This window comes from Cajanus cajan, chromosome 11, assembly GCF_000230855.2.
Source record: "Cajanus cajan strain Asha chromosome 11, NIPB_CcT2T_4, whole genome shotgun sequence".
Lineage (NCBI taxonomy): Eukaryota > Viridiplantae > Streptophyta > Magnoliopsida > Fabales > Fabaceae > Cajanus > Cajanus cajan.
The window spans coordinates 13,287,438-13,309,696 of record NC_138527.1 but is presented as its reverse complement, the minus strand read 5'-3'; the positions used below and the strand labels follow the sequence as shown (position 1 = coordinate 13,309,696).

Below are 22,259 nucleotides of genomic sequence, written 5' to 3'. Positions count from 1 at the left end.
TTGATTTTCCGTGCGCGCGTAAGGACAGAGAGATGACCAGCCACTTTCTAAAATGAATGTTTAGTTAGTTTATTTTATGGAATGAATACACTCTTTAACATGAGCTTGATAAACCTCCATCTTTAAGGCGCTGCCTTTTTAAGACGGAAGTTTACCACCCTTCTTTATCTATGATTTCTCCCCAACGGAGAATCTCTATAGTCATGGGTCTCTTTCACTCATGTCAAGAGGTATTGGTGACCCTAAAATGTATGTTTTTATGAGGATGCATGATGTCTTATTGGTAATGATGTACATGCTCCTCACTTTTGTTATATTTTCGCACATGGTCTTTCCTCTCATGTCATGGTTTTTTATGCATGGGGATTATTTTTAGACCTTATCACGAGGTTATTTATTAATGCACAAACAATTGCACATAAACATTTACACAAACAATTCACTCATCCACGAACAGTCACGAGCGAATCACGAGGTAGGGGTATCCTGCAGAAATGGTGCATATTCAAGGTAGGTTCTAACTGTTCTCACCAGTCCAAGGCCCCCAAGGTGCCCCCATTATAGGGACCCAATTCCTCTCGTCGTAGGTCGATGGAAAGTTCCAACGCACCGTCGGACTCAAGTTCATGGTTATCACCTTGAGTGATGTTTTCCGACAACGGTCTACGGGCACCTATAGACCCATTCGACAACCGGCCGTACTAACATCCACTCCCTATGGTTAATCACTCATGCCCCCGGGTATAGAGGGAACTGTTGTGTGCAAAGGTTTGTGTGCAGTTTTTATTTCAAACAATTGCGGAATTTAAACATACAACAGTTATTTAAAGCCACAAAATAAATCACATTATCATACAATCAAGGGGTAATAAAGTAATTTTTAACTATTATTTGTTAAAAATAATCTGTCACTAAATGGGACTGACTCTCGAGGCTTCCCCAGTGGAGTCGCCATCTGTCGCCACCGGCCCGAAACGGGCTTTCGGCATTTGCGAAGGATGGTTGGACTCGTTTAATTCTTTGAAAATATGGATTGCTAGAATGACGTATTCTCAAACTGAGACCTTGTCAAACGAGCAATTTTATTAAATGATTCACCAATCCATATTAATCCCAAGCGGGACCCTCCATGGATTAGTGGTTTTCGTAAAAGGAGGGTTCGTGGAGTCGCCACCAATGTTTTACTCAAAACATTGGAAAAAGAGATAAGGCAATTGATTTTATAAATCAACTTTGGCCATTACAACCAGAGTTGGGTAAGGGAGTCGGTTACGCGTGGGGAAGGTGTTAGCACCCCACAGCGCCCCTTTCGGGTTCCCTATGACAGATTATTTTCTAAAATAACAGTGTAAAATTACTAAATTACCCCTATTTATTATAAGCAATTATAAATTAACTATCTACATGATGGCAGTTTAAATATGCACACAGAAAGCAGTAAAAGGAAGGATTTAAGAAGAAACCTCTTGAAGCGTGCTTTTATATATTGCAAAGAACTGGGAAGCGTTTTGGCGTTCCCTCGCTCTACAAGCCCGCTCCTCGCTCTCCTAGAACAAAATTTTAACTAAGGGAATCAAAAGATTTCCCCTCGACTAGGTTCGATCCTCAAGCAAAATGGCTCGGGGCTCAAGAACTTCGTCGGATCAACTCTCCGAGTGATTTCTAGGGCAGAACACTGCTCAAAAACCCCAGAATACTCAAGGAGAGGGTTGAAACTATCTAAAAAGTGTGGAATGACGTCCAATTGACGTCATATTTATAGGGAATAGGCGCAATACGGCCTACAGGGGCAATACGGCCGTATTGAAATTTTTGAACTTCAATACGGTCGTATTGAAGTTCAATACGGTCGTATTGAAGTTCAGAAATTTCAATACGCCCGTATTGAGTTCGCTGCGGTTGTATTGAAGTGTCAATACGGTCGTACTGACTTCAGTATGGCCGTATTGAAGCTTCAATACGGCCGTATTAAGTTCAGTACGGCCGTATTGGGCTTTTTCCCTCCACTTCTTTATTTTGAGCTATTCTAAGACCTCTAGACCTACAGAGAACCCTCCTAGGGCCTTCGCGGAGTCCTTCTGGCTGATTATCCTTCAGTCTTCGAGAGTCTTCAAGCTTTATTTCCGACCCGGACAATTTTAGGGGTCTACAAGACCAACCTGACCTCCAAGATGACTTGCGTGCTTTACGAGAGGAAATGGCCGCTATCCGAAGGCAGAGAGAGGCCGACGCCAGGGAGTTGGCCGAACTGCAATGACAAAATGCCGAGCTCCGAGGTCTTAACCAAACAAATGTGTCGTCAACCCCTACTCTCCAAGAGGAGTCGGCATATCACGCCCCGACCGACCATGTGACCCAAACTCCCGTCAGCTAATTGATAGCTAACAAGGCCGATACCACCACTCACTCCCTAAGGCATCCCTTTTCCCGAAGAATAATGGAGACAACCCTGTTAGACCATTGGAAAAGCATGCCGATCGAGAAGTACGACGGGTCATCCGACCCCGAGGAACATTTAAACGTTTTCCTGACCCAGGCAACCCTCTCCACTCAGGACGACTCAGCTTTATGTCGAATATTCCCCACATCGCTGAAAGGAAGAGCTTTGAGTTGGTTTACGAGACTGCCGAGTGCCTCCATTGACTCGTTTGGTGAGTTGTCGTCCCAGTTCACCTTATAGTTCGCAACGAGTAAGCCGTACAAGACGACCTCATTAGCCTTGGCCGGGGTCCGTCAGGAAAAGAAAGAAAGCCTGAGAAACTTCATGGACCGATTCAACAAGATTGTAATGGAGATTGGTGATTTTAATCATGCCGTGGCATTGGATCGGCTGAGCACGGCCCTCAGGCCGGGACCATTCGTGAACAGTTTGTGCAAAAAACCACCCGTTGATATGAATGACCTCCGACGAAGAGCCGAGAAGTATATGCAAATGGAGGAACTGGCGGAGACCCGAAACCAGGCCAGGGCCGAAGAGGGTTACGGTCGAAAAAAGCCAGGCCGAGAGCCCCTGAAAAAGGTGAATGCCGAGTCCTCGAGCACTCGACCGCCGAGAGGACCACGTTACACCGCCTACACCCCCCTGAATACGAGCAGGGTCAAGCTGATGGAGCAGGCCCTCGCTTCCGAAATCCTTGTGATGCCGAAAAGGGCGAACACCCCCCGAGAGCCGATAAGGCGAAAGCGTGCCGGTTCCACCGAAACAGAGGACACTCGACCGAAGAATGCTCGGCATTAAAAGACAAACTTGAGGACCTCATCAAACAGGGCCACCTGTCAAGCTTCATCACCCCCCAGAACCACCAGTCGAGGGGGAGTAACCGCCACCACTCACGTGAAGCACCCCCACCAAGAGACCGACGCCGCCGATCCCGGTCAAACGAAAAGAGAGACCAGTCAAGGCATTCTCGAGAAGACGATGACCGACCGAGAAAGATAATAAATACGATAGCTGAGGGCTTCGCCAGGGGAGGTTCCACCTCTTCGGTGAGGAAAAGACACCTCCGGGCAATGCGGTCGGTAAATAGTGTGAACCAGCCAAGGATGCCCAGGATGCCACCCATAACCTTCTCCGACCGAGATTTCCGGGGGGTTGATCCTGTTCAGGACGACCCCATGGTGATTTCCGTCGAAGTACACAACTGCATCGTAAAGAAAACTTTGGTTGATCAAGGGAGCTCGGCCGACATATTGTACTGGAATACATTTGTACAGCTCGGAATTCTTGAGGAGAGAGCCTAGAGCCGTACCATGAGCCACTAGTAGGCTTCTCAGGCAAAAGGGTGATGACGAGAGGGTGCATCGACCTGTACACCCGATTCGGGTTCGATCAAAAGCCTTCCCGAGAGATCAAGATCCGCTACATCGTGGTGCACACAAACACGTCGTATAACATCCTACTAGGTCGACCCTCCATTAACGCCCTCGGGGCGATTGTCTCGACCCCCCACTTGTGCATGAAGTTTCCGTCGAGAGATGGACAAGTGATAACCGTACATGCTGATCAAAAAACGGCACGAGAATGCTATCTCTCCAGTCTTAAGGTATAGCCAATGGCCGACTCCCCGAGGACGAAGGGGGTGAATGTAGTAGGGCAGCAGACGACGGAAGACATCGAACTCGATCCTCGGTTAGGCGAAGAAGAACGAATCGAGCCAACCGAGGACCTCAGGCCTTTTCAGCTAGGCAAAACACCCGAACAAATCACAAATATGGGATCTCAGTTGAGCGAAGCCGACTCAAGACGAGTCAAGTGCGTTGTGAGGGATAACCGAGACCTATTCGCATGGAGGGCATCAGACATGCCAGGGATAGACCCCAAGTTCTTATGCCACCGGTTAGCCGTATGCCAAGACGCGCGACTCGTCGCGCAAAAGAAAAGAAAGACGAGGGAGGAGAAGCGAAAAGCCGCGGACGCCGAGGTGAAGAAGTTGTTAGAGGCTAAGTTCATAAGGGAAGTCAGGTACACGACTTGGCTAGCTAACGTGGTTTTGGTAAAAAAGTCGAATGGAAAATGGAGAATGTGTACCGACTACACCGACCTCGATAAAGCATGCCCCAAGGACACCTATCCACTCCCTTGCATCGACCGACTTGTCGAAGGAGCGTCCGGGCACTCTATCTTCAGCTTCCTCGACGCCTATTCCGGCTTAAATCAGATAAGGATGCACCCTTCCGACGAGGAGAAGACGACATTCATCATTGAGAACACCAACTTCTGTTACCGAGTCATGCCTTTTGGATTGAAGAACGCCGGGGCAACCTATCAGAGGTTAATGGACAAAGTGTTCCAGGGGAAAATCGGCCGAAACATCGAGATCTACGTGGATGATATGGTGGTCAAGTCCAATTCTCTCACCGAGCACATCACGGACCTAGCCGAAATCTTCGGTGAACTCCGCAAGCACAACATGAGGCTAAACCCCGAGAAGTGTACTTTTGGGGTCAAGGGAGGCAAATTCTTAGGCTTTATGCTATCGGCAAGAGGCATAGAAGCGAACCGATACAAATGCCAGGCCGTGCTGAACATGAGAAGCCCAAGCAACCTCAAGGAATTGCAACGCCTCTCTGGGAGACTAGTCGCCTTATCCCGATTCCTCCCACGGTTAGGCGACAAAATTAGCCCGATGACAAAGCTCCTGCGGAAGGCGTCGGCCTTCTCGTGGGACGAACACTGCGAAGCAGCCTTCACAGCCTTGAAGACGACTTTGGCGACGCCCCCGACCCTTGCAAAGCCTGACCCTCTCAGCCAAAAATTGGTATATTTGGCTGTGTCCGAGGAGGCGATCAGCTCGGTTCTGGTGCAGGAAAGAGAAGGCAACCAAGCTCCCGTGTATTTTGTCAACCGACTGCTACAAGATTCAGAAACCCGGTACCAGTTGATCGAAAAAGTGGCGCTCGGTCTAGTACACACTTCCCGACGCCTACGCCATTATTTCCAAAGCCACCAAGTTGTTGTACACACTGACTGCCCCATCGCTAAGGTGTTAAGGAAGCCTGAACTTGCCGGAAGAATGATGGCCTGGTCGATAGAACTCTCGCAGTTTGACATCACCTTCAAACCGAGGGGACCGATCAAGGCTCAGTGTTTGGCCGACTTCGTAAATGAACTTCACCCACAAGGCCAATTCGAGGAACCATGGTGGACCCTCCATGTGGACGAATCCTCAAACAGCCAGGGGAGCGGGGCAGAAGTGATCCTAGAAGGACCGAGAGGGATAACATTGGAACAATCCCTGCGCTTCTGGTTCAAAGCCTCGAACAACCAAGCCGAATACGAAGCTTTATTGACAGGATTAAGACTGGCCGAGGACATGGGTGCATCAAAAGTCAAATGTTGAACCGACTCCAAAGTGGTGGCCGAGCAAGTTGGTGGAAGCTTCCAAGTAAAGGATCACAGCATGATGAAGTATCATCACGCTTATCAAAAAATAAAAGCGGGCTTTCAGGAGGTGTCGGTCGAGCACATCCCACGCGAAGACAATGCCCGTGCCGACCAGTTGGCTCGGCTGGCCGCGACCAAAAAGTCGGGGCATTTGAGAACGATAATCCAACAAGAGATCGACCGCCCTAGTGTCGATGCAGAAGTGGTGGCAAATGTCAATGCCGACTGTGCCAATCAGGACGATTCCCAAGACTGGCGAGCCGAAATCAAAGAGTTCCTCGTAAATGGAAACACGCCGACCGATCCGTCCGAAGCCAAAAGGCTAAGAACCCAAGCCGGCAGATACGTTGTCATCGCCGACCAGCTGTACAAACGCGGTTTCTCTACCCCGTTACTCAAGTGCCTCAACTCCGCCGAGGCTGATTATGTGACGAGAGAAGTGCACGAGGGTATATGTGTACTGCATTCGGGAGCGAGGACAATCGTTTCCAAACTCCTACGAGCCGGGTACTATTGGCCGACCATGAACACCGACTGCGCTATGTTCATAAAGAAGTGCCTGCCATGTCAAAAGCATGGCAATTTGGTCCATCAGCCGGCCGAGCAATTACATTGCATTCCCCCAGCATGGCCGTTCGCCACTTGGGGTGCCGATATACTCGGACCTTTCCCGGTCGCCAAGGGCCAATGCAAATTTCTCATCGTTGCCGTCGACCTGTTCACCAAATGGATCGAAGCCGAACCCTTGGCGTATATCTCGGCTCATCAAGTCCAAAAGTTTCTATGGAAGAATATTATCACCCGTTTCGGTGTCCCACACACTCTTCTGACCGACAACGGCCTGCAATTTACCGACCGAAAACTAAACGAATTCCTAGCCAGCTTAGGAGTGCAGCACAAGGTCACATCGGTCGAACACCCGCAAACGAATGGTCAGGCCGAGTCAGCCAACAAGGTCATCCTTTCAGAACTGAAGAAACGTATAGGGGAAGCAAAGGGAGCATGGGCCGAGCAGCTACCCGAGGTGTTATGGGCATATCGATGCACCCCCTAGTCAACCACACAAGAAACACCTTTCCGGTTGGTCTATGGATCCGACGCGATGATCCCGGTGGAAATCGGAGAACCGTCATTCCGCCGAGCCCACTTTGACGAAGCAAGCAACGAAGCCGAACTCCGAACAAACTTGGACACGGTAGAAGAGATTTGTGACCGAGCACTAGTCGTGGCCGAGGCCACCAAGCAACGCTACAAGCAAAGATTCGACAGCAGGGTGAAACCAAGAGAATTTCGAGAAGGAGATCTCGTTTGGAGAGCCACAGGTGAAGCAAGAAAAGATCCGAGACAGGGGAAGCTCGCCCCAAATTGGGACGGACCATTCCGTATCCGACACAACCTAAACAACGGAGCATTCAAGCTAGAATACCTATCAGGAGAACCTATTCCTAGGACATGGAATTCAACACACTTAAAGATGTATTACAGTTGATGTAATGGTGCACTCTTTTCCTTGTCCGACTCTTTTTTCCCTAAGGAGGGCTTTTGGGTCGGCAAGGTTTTTAACGAGGCACTTCATTAATAAAAGTTCAGAATTTCATATCGTTTACGTTTTTATTCTATGTCTAGGCCGAGCACTACACCCAAATACGACGGGCCGAGCAATACTCGGCCGACGACAACAAAGTGAACTCGTGCCCAACAGGTTTCCCTCCCGAGTACCCTCCTCGGCTAAGGATGTACCTAGGCCGAGCACTATCCCCAACCACGACGAGGCCGAGCAATACTCGGTCGACGACAACAGTGAACTCGTGCCCAACAGGTTTCCCTCCCGAGTACCCTCCTCGGCTAAGGATGTACCTAGGCCGAGCACTATCCCCAACCACGACGAGGTCGAGCAATACTCGGCCGACGACGACAAAGTGAACTCGTGCCCAACAGGTTTCCCTCCCGAGTACCTTCCTCGGTTAAGGATGTACCTAGGCCGAGCACTATCCCCAACCACGACGGAGCCGGGCAATACTCGGCGAGCACTACACGTGACCCGTACTAAGCCTGAGCAATTCTCGGTCAACATTCAAAATGTGCACTCGCGCGCAACAGGCTTCCCTCCCGAGTACCCTCTTCGGATAAGGATGCGCCTAAGCCAAGCACTACGCACGACCGCGACGACGCCGACCAATATTCGGTCGATTACGGAAAGTGCACTCGTTCCCTAGGTCGAGCACTACGCGCGATCTGTACCGAGCCCGACCAATCCTCGGTTAATCATACGAAAAACACTCGTGCTCTATGCCGAACACTCCGAACACACCGCATCCAAGTAAATCTCGAGTAATCGCTCAAAAAACGTAATTTCAACCGAACACTCACCAAAACAGTACACTCGGTTAAACACATGAAATATGCACTAATCATCAACACTAATCGCGAAATACGTCCACTCGGTCACCCATACAGGTCGGATTATGTCTACATTACTAGGCGCTATAAACATGAAAAAAATCAGTATCATTTATAAAAATAAGAGTATGGCCGACCAAAACGACTACTTACAAAAAAATTTAAAGTCTACCGGCACCAATGGCCAAAAATGAAAAAAGGCACTTACGGCCCGGTTACAAAAATAGGTAAACCTGAACCGTCAACGGGCCGATCCCTTAAGTAGCTTTCGAGCTTCCAGGATTACCTCCGTCGCCCTCGCCAACCACGTCAATGATCGGATCTTCATCCTCAGCTGGTTGCACGGGAGCTTGGATAGAAATACCGTGACGAGGGGCCTCGGCATCGGGTTGAGCCCCTTGGGGGAATTCAGAATAGCTCATAAACTTGCCGCCTAAAAAGTCCCGGCCAACATCGAACTGAAAGTCAGCCGGAACCTCGCAAAAATGATAAGCCTGCCTGACCGCATGCCGGAAGCCGGCATCATGTTGCTCAAGTATCTGCTCAATAGCTTCGGCTTCGAACTTTGCGGCCGCCTCTTTCAATCGAGCAATCTCGTTCGCTGACGCAACAGCATCGGCCTTCATTCATTGTACGGCCAACTTCAAGTCGTCGGCCTCCCTTCGGTGGGTGTCGGCAAGCCTCTTCAATTCTTCAGCCGACTCAGTTAACTTGGCGTTCGCAGTCAACGCCTCTTTCACTGTGGCCTCGGCCTCTTTGAGTCGGCCATGGATCCTTTCCTCGGACACGGCATGCCTGTTCATGACATGCTTCGCAACAAGGGAGGTCCGAGTATCGAGTTCGTAAAACAGCTTATATGCGGCCTCGGCAGACATGCCCTCCAAGTATTGCAGTCCACCCCTAGTAGCAAGATCCAAACCGACCAAATTTTCGGTCTGCACGTTCGGGACAAGGAAATTGGAGCCGGCGACAACAGCTGGGATAGCGAAGTTGCCGCAACCCGATTGCTCCAGAGACAACTGCTTGGCCCGCTTGGTCGAAGAGCTCGGCCCGCTTGGTCGAAGAGCTCGGCCGCTCCGGCTCTATATTGTGCTCGGCCGCCCTCACTCGGGAGGTGCTTCCTTTCTTTTTGGGGTCGACGACAGGAATCAGCACATGGGAAGGCTTATCCCGAGCCATCTTCAGAGCCGACCGCGCCGGGGGAACCTGCCCACTAGCCTTTGCATCCTTCGCCCTTTTCGCGAGCATGGCGGTCACGTCTAGTTTACCTCCGGCCATTAAACCTGCAACGAAGTAAATCTTAACATCAATTTAAAAACTGATTAAGTAACCGATTCCTAGAACGCATACCTAGCAAGGCCGTCTCAAAATGAGACGTTTCAAAAATGTCCAAAAGGCCTCGGACAGGCAAGCCTTTCTGTAGCTGATCTAACAGGTCCACGATCTCCTTGTCCTCGGCAGGGAGTTTAGACGCCGACATCGCTTCGTAACGCGTCGGGCGCTTCGTCCAATAAAAGGGAAATAGCCAGTCACCTTCTCGGTCATAAAAGCAATTCTTCATCTCCGACCCCCAGCGAACCTTGAAGAACCCATCTTTAAACCCTTTGTCGGAAGAAGTGAAGGCTCGGAGAAATCCTCGCTTCGGCACCCGAGACAATGACACCCACTTTGTCGGTTTACTCGGGCGACTGGTATAGTAGTAAAGGAAAGCCAGGGGTCGAGGAGTCAGACCCAAACACAAGCATAGATTCCAAAACGCCTGCATCGCGGCCCAGGCATTCGGGTGCAATTGAGTCGGGGCCACGTTGAGCACTCGGAGAACCCCCATTTGAAAATCGTCAAAGGGTAGTTGAACACCGAAGTCTTCGAACCAGCACATGTAGGCGTAGAAGTAATCGTCCTCATCGTCCCCCGACTCCAAAAACACGAAGTCAGTCTCCGGCCCGTCGTCCATGCATGCCTCGACAAGTAGGGGAAACTGATCCTCCCCACTCCCGAAACAGTTCTCCAAAGAGACAAATGTGTCTAACAGCCCCTGGTCAGACAACTTCGAAAGATAAATGCCGACCTCCCCGTCGACCCACTCATAACCAGGCATCTCCACAGTTCCGTAGTCGATCCGTGCCCTTACCCGAGTACTCGGTCCGACAACTCTCTTGCCTCGTGCATCGCCGACCACCTCCAGTTCGTCCACGCTTATATCAACTTGCAACGCTTGCGGGTCCGGCTGACCGATGTCGCCACCGGCCCAAACGGGCCTCGGCGGTCGCGAAGACGGTCGAGCTCGCTTTTTATTTTAGTTTTGAAAATGTATTGGATTATTAGAACGACTTGTTCTCAAACTGAGACCTTGTCGATCCTATCCAATTTATTTATTAAAACGTCTCACCAATCCATATTAATCCCAAGCGGGACCCTCCATGGATTAGTGGTTTTCGTAAAAGGAGGGTTCGTGGAGTCGCCACCAATGTTTTACTCAAAACATTGGAAAAAGGGATAAGGCAATTGATTTTATAAATCAACTTTGGCCATTACAACCAGAGTTGGGTAAGGGAGTCGGTTACGCGTGGGGAAGGTGTTAGCACCCCACAGCGCCCCTTTCGGGTTCCCTATGACAGATTATTTTCTAAAATAACAACGTAAAATTACTAAATTACCCCTATTTATTATAAGCGATTATAAATTAAATATCTACATGATGACAGTTTAAATATGCACACAGAAAGCAGTAAAAGGAAGGATTTAAGAAGAAACCTCTTGAAGCGTGCTTTTATATATTGAGTAAAACTGGGAAGCTTTTTGGCGTTCCCTCACTCTACAAGCTCGCTCGCTCCTTCCTAAAACTTTTAACTATGGAAATCCGGAGGATTTCCCTTCGACTAGGTTCGATCCTCAAGCAAAAATGGCTCGGGGCTCAAGAACTTTGTCGGATCAACTCTCCGAGTGATTTCTAGGGCAGAACACTGCTCAAAAACCCCAGAATACTCAAGGAGAGGGTTAAAACTATCTCAAAAAGTGTGGAATGACGTCCAATTGACGTCATATTTATAGGGAATAGGCGCAATACGGCCTACAGAAGCAATACGGCCGTATTGAATTTTTTGAACTTCAATACGGCCGTATTGAGTTCAATACGGCCGTATTGAAATTCTGAAATTTCAATACGGCCGTATTAAGTTCAATACGGCTGTATTGAAGCTTCAATACGGCCGTATTGATTTCAGTACGGCCGTATTGAAGTTTCAGAAACTTCAATACGCCGTATTGAGTTCACGGCGGCCGTATTGAAGCTTCAATACGGCCGTATTAAGTTCAGTACGGCCGTATTGGGCTTCATTCCCTCCACTTCCTTATTTTGAGCTATTCTAAGACCTCTAGACCTACAGAGAACCCTCCTAGGGCCTTCCAGGAGTCCTTCTGGCTGATCTTCCTTCAGTCTTCGAGAGTCTTCAAGCTTTATTTCCGACCCGGACAATTTTAGGGGTCTACAGCTGCCCCCCCTTTACTTAGTCGGACGGCCTTTTGGTGTACCGGCTGACAAGTAAAGGAGTTGACCCAATTGTCCGGGTGATGCGCCGACCTTCTGACTTGTAGCGTCTTCCGGTGGAAAATTGTCGAGTAGCCTCTCCAGGTTTTACTTTGCTTGCTGCCCAAGCTGGAAGCTGTGAGTACCGCCTCTCCAGGCTTAGCTTCACTCTTTGTTCGAGCCGGAAGCTAAGTACCCTTGTGACAACGGTAGCAGTGTGAGTTTCGCCTCTCCAGGCTTAGTCTCGCTCTTTGTTCGAGCCGGAAACTAAGCACCTTTGTGACGACGGTGAGCAGTGAGAGTTTCGCCTCTCCAGGCTTAGTCTTGCTCTTTGTTCGAGCCGGAAACTAAGCACCTTTGTGACGACGGTGAGCAGTGTGAGTTTCGCCTCTCCAGGCTTTGCTTTGCTTGCTGCCCAAGCTGGAAGCTGTGAGTACCGCCTCTCCAGGCTTAGCTTCACTCTTTGTTCGAGCCGGAAGCTAAGTACCCTTGTGACAACGGTAAGCAGTGAGTACCCCCTTTCCAGAGATAGCTTCGCTCATTGCTCGAGCCGGAAGCTGCATACCTCCGTGTTTGTGACGACGGGGTAGCGTGAATATCTCCTTTCCAGGGATTTTGTGATGATTTTGTCTCCACAGTCCACGATGCTGCTTCGACGGTTGTTTTTTTTTATTTTGTGCCACTAAGGGCTGGATAACGCAGGGATCCGTCTAGGGGATGTGCAGTCATTCACAGGTTCCTGTGCCCCAACTTGCATTGCATTGTTGGTACCCTTGGGGAATTTCTGACTCCTTGGGGTATAGACACAGATGCTCTTTCTCTCTGAGTTGAGCGATGCCTTATGTTTGGCTGACGTCCTTTTGACGTTGGTGGAGTATCCCGGTTATCCTTATTCGGGTAACTCTTTTTAACTCTTGGATTTTGTTGCCTCTGTGTAGGCTGTTATCCGCCAGGGGATTTTGTCATTGGTTGTGATTGGCCTCTTCTGTTAGGCAGATCATCTTGATTTTCAATGATAGGCTGAGAGCCGGATTCCGCTTGGGGAATGATTATTGATCTTTTTATGATTTTTCCTTTTGAAGGAGTGCCTCTTATGTAGGCGACTGAGGAATTGGAGTTCAGTGTTCGGCTGAGTGCCAAATTCCGCTTGGGGAATATTTATTGATGTTTTTGATTTTTTCTCCTTTTGCAGGGATGCCTCTGAGTAGGCGATTGGGGAATGAGGGATCTTATGTATCCCAGAGTATTATTTAGGAAGCCTCTGCAGGCTTAGCCTCACTCAGCGCTTTGAGTCGGAGAGCTATCTTCCACTGAGGAAGTGTTAAGTCCTTTGACTTGTATATACTGTTTGGATGATCGCACTTCCATTGGGGATTGCGTCGGTTTTGCTTTGATAGCTCTTGCTGGGGATTTTGAATCCAAGAGCATGAGTTGAGGTTTTCTCTGGGGAGTATTATTTCTGCGAGCCTCTCCAGGCTCAGTTATTCTGTACAGTTTGTTTGTTGGATTTTCTGTATCCTTGCATTTTTGCTTGCTGCTGTCATACACAAGCAATTTTCTATTTTTCTATTTTATGCGGTTGCCTCATGATAAGGTCTTTGAATGTGCGACTAATGTGTGTGTGATGCACAAATACAATTTTTTATTTTTGTTCATTTATTTAGAAAAGTGAGTGGCTCTCCCTATCCTCTTCTTCTTGGAGGACTTTCTGTCATTGACGCGAGGGAGTATTTTTGTGAGCCTTTATGCAGGAGATTATGGATTTTACAGGAACCCCTCCAATTTTCTTTTATTGACCGATTATTAATGGAATTTCGTACAATTTTTATGAAAAACCAATTCAGAGGCATAATCACATGGTCAAGAAAGAAAAGAAACAAATGGATATTTTTATTGATATTCACAAGTGTTTTTACAGAAAGGTTTACAAAGGGAAATTTCTGAAGAATGGCTGGCCAGGGTAGGCTATATACATTGGGCTTAACAATTATATCTGTAATTGCTGCCCTTCCCGTTCCCTAGTTGCTTCGGGTGAGATGCCTGAGCCAGGAGTGTAGATGCTGCAAGACGCTTGCTTCTAGAAGATTATCACTTGAACCGCCTTTCGGTTTTCGATTCAAGTGATCGTTGCTTGCTTTACTTTTTGCATCTTATTCTTTTGCCCCTAATTTTTGCCTAGGACATGTCCTAGCGGGGATAATTTTGCCTTTGTTTTGCCTAGTACCCTTGTACTGGCGGGCTTTTTGTTTTGCCCTAACTTTTGCCTAGGATGCCCTTTTTGGGTTTTCATCCTAACGGGCTGATGCAAGCAACGTGTTCAAGCATAATACTTCTTTACTACGTCAGCGTTGACTGGGTATCGAAGTTCTTCTCCGTCCATGTCTGTGAGAATCAATGCTCCTCCGGAGAAGGCTCGCTTCACCACGTATGGTCCTTCGTAATTTGGGGCCCACTTTCCGATTTTGTCCTTTTGAGCTGGTAGCAATTTCTTCATCACCAGCTCTCCCTCATGGTAAATTCGAGGATGGACTTTCTTGTCAAAAGCCTTTTTGATCTTCCTTTGGTAGGCTTGACCATGGCATATGGCGTTCAGTCGTTTTTCTTCGATAAGGTTCAATTGGTCGTGTCGACTTTGAACCCATTCTGCCTCGGAAAGTTTTGCTTCCATGATTACTCTCAGAGACGGTATCTCGACTTCAACCGGCAGAACTGCCTCCATTCCATAAACAAGGGAGAATGGAGTAGCTCCCGTGGATGTACGTACTGAAGTCCTATAACCATGGAGAGCGAAGGGTAGCATCTCATGCCAGTCTTTGAATGAGACAACCATCTTTTGTACTATCTTCTTGATATTCTTATTGGCTGCCTCGACTGCCCCATTCATCTTTGGTCGATATGGGGAAGAGTTATGGTGCTGAATTTTGAACTCTTTGCACAGTTCTTCCACCATCTTATTGTTCAAATTGGATCCATTATCAGTGATGATTTTGTCGGGAATACCGTATCTGCATATGATATTCTTTCTGATGAAGGATGTTACCACCTTTCGGGTCACATGAGCATACGATGCCGCTTCTACCCATTTGGTGAAATAGTCAATGGCCACAAGGATGAACCTATGTCCATTGGATGCCTTTGGCTCGATGGGTCCAATAACATCCATGCCCCACATTACGAATGGCCATGGTGAAGCCAACACATTGAGTGGCGTTGGTGGGACATGAATGTTGTCGGCGTATGCTTGACACTTGTGGCATTTCTGGACGTATTGGTAACAATCCTTTTCAATGGTCGACCAATAATATCCTGCTCTGAGGATTTTCTTAGCCATTGCAGGCCCGGGGATATGGGTACCGAAAACCCCCTCATGTATTTCTTTGATTACATTTTGAGCTTCAACTTGGTCTATGCACCTCAACAAGACCGAGTCATAATTCTTTTTGTAGAGGGTTTCTCCAATCAACAGAAATCCCATGGCCCTTCTTCGGATATGCTTTTTATCATTATCGCTAGCCATATCAGGATATTCCCCTTTTGACAGATATTGTTTGATGTCATGGAACCATGGATGATCGTCAACAGCTTCATCTATCAGTAGGCAGAACGCTTGCTTATCGTGCCGCCGGATATTGATGATGGGCATTTCATGCTCCTTATCCAAGGCGAACATCGATGATAGTGTAGCAAGGGCGTCAGCGAACTGATTTTCCTCCCTTGGGATATATTCAAAGACGACATTTTGAAAGAATTGTATCAGGTCTTTGATATGTTCAACATATGGTATCAGCTTAGGATTTCGGACTTCCCATTCACCTCGCAGTTGGTGGATGACTAAAGCCGAATCTCCGAATACTTTGAGCTTTAGGATACCATTGTTGATTGCTGCTTGGATTCCTAACGCGCAAGCCTCGTATTCGGCCATGTTATTTGTACAGTCGAAGTTGAGTCTTGCCGTTAAGGGGATATGCTTTCCTTGTGGGGAGATTAATACTATTCCAATCCCCTGTCCAAGCATGTTGGAGGCTCCATCAAAATACATGGTCCACGCATCATCTTTTGGTTCTTCATGTTGTATACTCATTATATGCTCATCGGGGAAATCATCCTGAAGGGATTGGTAATCATTGGTCGGCCCGTGTGCTAGGTAATCAGCTAGGGTACTACCCTTGATGGCTTTTTGTGTGACATGTATGATGTCGAATTCTGATAATTGTACTTGCCATCGGGCGATCTTCCCAGTGATTATTGGCTTGTCGAACACATACTTAATTGGATCCATTTTGGAAACCAACCAAGTAGTATGCCTTATCATATACTGCCTGAGCCTTTGTGTTGCCCATGCTAACGCACAGCAAGTCTTTTCTAATGGCGTGTAGCGGGTTTCATAATCTAGAAATTTCTTGCTCAAGTAGTAGATGGCTCGTTCTTTCTTTCCAGTTTCGTCCTGTTGCCCTAGCACGGCTCCCATGGACTCATCAAGCACTGTTAGATAGAGGATTAATGGCCTTCCTTCGACAGGTGGCACCAATACTGGTGGATTGGCCAAGCACTGTTTAACCTTGTTAAAAGCTCGTTGACAATTCTCATCCCAAGTTTCGGAATGATTCTTGCGCAATAGCTTGAATATTGGCTTGCACGTGTCAGTCAACTGTGCGATGAACCTTGCAATGTAGTTCACCCTGCCAAGGAATCCTCTTATCTCCTTCTCGGTTTTAGGAGGAGGCATTTCCATTATTGCCTTTACTTTATCGGGGTCCACCTCTATGCCTTTTTCACTAACGATGAACCCGAGAAGCTTACCCGACCGGACTCCGAAAGTACACTTAGCCGGATTTAGCTTAAGCTGATACTTGCGAAGCCGATTGAATAATTTTCTCAAATATTGAATATGGTTCATCTCGTCTTTTGACTTCGCGATCATGTCATCCACGTATACTTCAATTTCTTTGTGGATCATATCGTGGAATAGCGTCACCATCGCTCGTTGGTAGGTGGCACCCGCATTTTTAAGTCCAAAAGGCATCACCCTGTAGCAGAAAGTTCCCCAGGGTGTAATGAAAGAAGTTTTCTCGCGGTCTTCTATATTCATCTTGATTTGATTATACCCCGAGTATCCATCCATAAAGGAATAGAGTGTGTTTGTGGCGGTGTGATCCACAAGTGTATCGATGTGGGGCAAGGGAAAATCGTCCTTTGGACTGGCACGATTCAAATCCCTATAATCAACACACACTCTAACCTTCCCATTCTTTTTGACGACTGGCACAATGTTAGCCAGCCATTCAGGATACTGGGATACAACCAAGAATCCCGCGTCCAATTGTTTTTCTACCTCCTCCTTAATCTTTAAGGACCATTCGGGCTTGATTCGTCGAAGCTTTTGCTTAATGGGTCGAAACCCCTCTTTTAAAGGCAACTTGTGTTCGACAATGTTGGAGTCCAAACCGGGCATATCATGGTACGACCATGCAAATACGTCCTTGTATTCCCTCAATAATTGAATCAATTGTGTTTTTATTCCATCACTGATACGGGTCCCAATGTTGACCTCTTTCAATTCTCGATCCTGCCCCAAATTCACGGTCTCCAATTCTTCTTGATTCGGTTGGAGTAGACGAGCTTCTTGATCTAGCAGTCTTTGCAGATCCGGAGAGATGGTCTCCTCATCACTGTCCAACTCAACCCATTCACCCTCGGCTTTCGGATCCCGGTCAGAGCGAGCAATCACAGACATAATTATTTATTGGTTCTGTTTAGGTTTAGAGTTTATTAATATTAATGAGAGAGAGAGAATAGAACAAAATGAGAGAATAATGTGTGAAAAAAAAATGCCTCTTTATTGATATATGAGTGTAAAACTGTACAAAACCCTTTATTTACATGAAAAGGTCCTCATGATCTCGGGTACTGATCATGAGTCCCTAAAAGAAAAAATATGGAGGGGCCCTATCATGGCTTGCCTTTCTCTCTACTCCTGCTGCGGTAGAGGATTCTTGCTCACGTCGGGCGCCGTCGAATCGAAAGTGACCCACCCAGCATCGATAAGGTCTTGGACCTTATACTTGAGAGCTCTGCAGTTCTCCGTTGAATGTCCCGGTGCCCCCGAATGGTATAGACATTTGTCTTGTGGATTGTACCAATCGGGGTAAGGTGGATTCACTTTCTTTGGTGGAATGTAAGCTATAAGACGCGCCTCCACTAGCTTCGGCAGGAGATCGCTATAAGTGGTCGGAAGTTTGTCAAACTTCTTCACAGAGTTGTATTGCGATTTGCCTGACTTCGAAGTGGAAGAAGATGGGGAAATGGTTACAGTGTTGACTCCTCCTTCTTTCTTCTTCCCGAAGGCCTTCTTAGCTTCATATGGTTGGGAAGGCTTAGCCAGCTTCCCACTTTTAAGTCTTTGTTCCACCCTTTCTCCAATGGTGATGATGTCCGAGAAGAGTGTCGTTGTGTTCCCTATCATTTTATCGTAATAGGGACCAGTTAACGAGTTGATGAATAAGGACACCGTCTCCTTATCCGACAGCGGGGGCTCTATCTGTGCCGCCAACTCCCTCCAACGTTGGGCGTACGCCTTGAAGGATTCATCATTCTTTTTACTCAAGGCTTGAAGATCTGACCTATCGAGTGTTAGGTCGATGTTGTATTTATAGCGCTTGAGAAAGGCGTCGGCCAACTGCCTCCATGTATGTACTAGATTTCCATCTAGCTGCATATACCAGTTGAGTGCAGTTTCAGCTAAGCTCTCTTGAAAGCAGTGGATCAAGAGCTTTTCATTTGTGGCATATGCAGCCATCTTGCGACAGTACATGGTGAGATGACTTTTGGGGCAAGTCGATCCCACATACTTTGGGAAATCCGGCACTTTAAATTTAGGAGGGAATTGAATGTCCCTCACTAAGCACATGTCGGCGGCATCTTTGATGTCAAAATCATGCCCCTCCATAGCCCTTAGCCGATCTTCGAGGGCGTGGAATTGTTCCTTTGATACTTCGGGCTCTTTAACCATAATTCCAGCCCCAAGGTGTACGGCGTGTGGAGGATCTTTTTCATGCTCTTCCTCCTCTCCCTCATGATGGGACCCATGATCACTGTGATGAGATTCATGGACGTTGTGATGACGCATGAGTTCCATCATTTGCGCCATTTGGTCTTTAAGTTGTGAAAGCTCGGTTGTGAGCTTTTTGTTTTGCTCCTCCAATGCTTCCATTTTCTTGATCTTCTTTGCGCGTGTGAGGACAGAGAGATGACCAGCCACTTTCTAAAAATGAATATTTAATCTAATTAATTTATGGAATGAATACGCTCTTGACATGAGCTTGATAACCCTCCATTTTTAAGGCGCTGCCTTTTTAAAATAGAGTGTTACCACCCTCCTTGACTTATGATCTCTCCTCAACGGAGAATCTCGATAATTATGGGTCACTTTTACTCATGTCAAGAGGTATTGGTGAACCTAAAATGCATGGTTTATGAGGATGCATGATATCTTTATTGGTAATGATGCACATGCTCCTCATTTTTATTATATTTTTACACATGGTCTTTCCTCTCATGTCATGGTTTTTTCATGCATGGGGATTATTCTTCAGACCTTATCACGAGGTTATTTATTAATGCACAAACAATTACACATAACGAATGCACAAACAATTCACTCATCCACGAACAGTCACGAGCGAATCACGAGGTAGGGGTATCCTGCAGAAAGGTGCATATTCAAGGTAGGTTCTAACTGTTCTCACCAGTCCAAGGCCCCCAAGGTGCCCCCATTATAGGGACCCAATTCCTCTCATCGTAGGTCGATGGAAAGCTCCAACGCACCGTCGGACTCAAGTTCATGGTTATCACCTTGAGTGATGTTTTCCGACAACGGTCTACGGGCACCTATAGACCCATTCGACAACCGGCCGTACTAACATCCACTCCCTATGGTTAATCACTCATGCCCCCGGGTATAGAGGGAACTGTTGTGTGCAAAGGTTTGTGTGCAGTTTTTATTTCAAACAATTGCGGAATTTAAACATACAACAGTTATTTAAAGCCAAATATATAAAGCATGTTATCATACAAGCAAGGGGTAACGAAGTAATTTTAACTATTATTTGTTAAAAATAATCTGTCACTAAATGGGACTGACTCTCGAGGCTTCCCCAGTGGAGTCGCCATCTGTCGCCACCGGCCCAAACGGGCCTCGGCGGTCGCGAAGACGGTCGAGCTCGCTTTTTATTTTAGTTTTGAAAATGTATTGGATTATTAGAACGACTTGTTCTCAAACTGAGACCTTGTCGATCCTATCCAATTTATTTATTAAAACGTCTCACCAATCCATATTAATCCCAAGCGGGACCCTCCATGGATTAGTGGTTTTCGTAAAAGGAGGGTTCGTGGAGTCGCCACCAATGTTTTACTCAAAACATTGGAAAAAGGGATAAGGCAATTGATTTTATAAATCAACTTTGTCCATTACAACCAGAGTTGGGTAAGGGAGTCGGTTACGCGTGGGGAAGGTGTTAGCACCCCACAGCGCCCCTTTCGGGTTCCCTATGACAGATTATTTTCTAAAATAACAACGTAAAATTACTAAATTACCCCTATTTATTATAAGCGATTATAAATTAAATATCTACATGATGACAGTTTAAATATGCACACAGAAAGCAGTAAAAGGAAGGATTTAAGAAGAAACCTCTTGAAGCGTGCTTTTATATATTGAGTAAAACTGGGAAGCTTTTTGGCGTTCCCTCACTCTACAAGCTCGCTCGCTCCTTCCTAAAACTTTTAACTATGGAAATCCGGAGGATTTCCCTTCGACTAGGTTCGATCCTCAAGCAAAAATGGCTCGGGGCTCAAGAACTTTGTCGGATCAACTCTCCGAGTGATTTCTAGGGCAGAACACTGCTCAAAAACCCCAGAATACTCAAGGAGAGGGTTAAAACTATCTCAAAAAGTGTGGAATGACGTCCAATTGACGTCATATTTATAGGGAATAGGCGCAATACGGCCTACAGAAGCAATACGGCCGTATTGAATTTTTTGAACTTCAATACGGCCGTATTGAGTTCAATACGGCCGTATTGAAATTCAGAAATTTCAATACGGCCGTATTGATTTCAGTACGGCCGTATTGAAGTTTCAGAAACTTCAATACGCCGTATTGAGTTCACGGCGGCCGTATTGAAGCTTCAATACGGCCGTATTAAGTTCAGTACGGCCGTATTGGGCTTCATTCCCTCCACTTCCTTATTTTGAGCTATTCTAAGACCTCTAGACCTACAGAGAACCCTCCTAGGGCCTTCCAGGAGTCCTTCTGGCTGATCTTCCTTCAGTCTTCGAGAGTCTTCAAGCTTTATTTCCGACCCGGACAATTTTAGGGGTCTACAACCGACTCGACCTAGACCTCGGTTATCCACCTCGGTTGCCCGTGCCAAGGCCACGGCCAATGTTGTCGGAGGCGATACCTCGACCACCTCATCCCCGCTATCCTCTTGTTCGGGGTGATCGGAAGGGAAGACAACTTCGCATTGCAGCGGTGGTAACCTCGATATTTCACTTGAAGTCGACCCCTCTTTGTCTGATGAAGCGCCCGACGCTTCCGAAGACGTCCAACTCCTAGCCGAATCGTAACCTTTATCCATTTATTGCTAAAATTAAAGAATACAAAATTTTACCTTGCTCGGGTTGTTCGGAAGAATATGATCTTGGGAGAGCTCGGAAAATTTACAGCGCGTAAATTTTCACCTCAACACCCCTATTTATAGGCAAGGTAAATCGGGGGAGGTGAAAAGACGCCCCCGGGCCACAACCGTTCGATCTACATCATCCAACGGCCCAGATTTAGTAACTGTTGGGCCCGTAACCACTAGGGTCAACGTGGCAAGCCACACCTGCCGAGGCCTCGGTCTAAGTCATCAAGATTCAAAGCCCCAGCGCAGGATCTCACGTCCAAGCCCTCGGCTCGACCTCACATGGCCAAGGTCTCGGCCTAGACCGCCTCCAAAGGGCCTCGACTTGACCTCATATGGCTGAGGTCTCGACCTAGACCGCCAACAAAAGGCCTCGGCCTGACCTCACATGGCTAAGGTCTCGGCCTAGACCGCCTCCAAAAGGCCTCGACTCGACCTCATATGGCTGAGGTCTCGGCCTAGACCGCCTCCAAAAGGCCTCGACTTGACCTCATATGGCTGAGGTCTCGGCCTAGACCACCTCCAAAGGGCCTCGAATTGACCTCACATGGCTGAGGTCTCGGCCTAGACATCGCCTGCAAAAGACCTCGGCTACAGCTCATGGTCAAGGTCGGCTACAGCTCATGGTCAAGGTCGGACCAAGCATCATCAAGGCGACATCGAGATACGCCTATACCGACCCTTATTCCTCAGCAACGAATACCACGTCACCATCTTCTTTGTACCGTCTTCGTCTTTTCTCGTCCTTGACGCTGTGGGGGTT

The 22,259-nt window shown here is 47.4% G+C and overlaps 1 protein-coding gene across 1 annotated transcript; it reads left to right on the top strand.

The window, feature by feature from the left end:
- Positions 1–6,986: 6,986 nt before the first annotated feature.
- On the top strand, positions 6,987–7,373 carry LOC145953381 (uncharacterized). The gene has a single exon (XM_083067321.1). The coding sequence runs from the start codon at positions 6,987–6,989 to the stop codon at positions 7,371–7,373; it is 387 nt and encodes a 128-aa protein (XP_082923447.1).
- The last annotated feature ends 14,886 nt before the right edge of the window (positions 7,374–22,259 follow it).

Excerpts from the sequence above, each read along its gene's own strand:
- LOC145953381 (XM_083067321.1), top strand. The coding sequence starts at position 6,987 with ATGATCCCGGTGGAAATCGGAGAACCGTCATTCCGCCGAGCCCACTTT.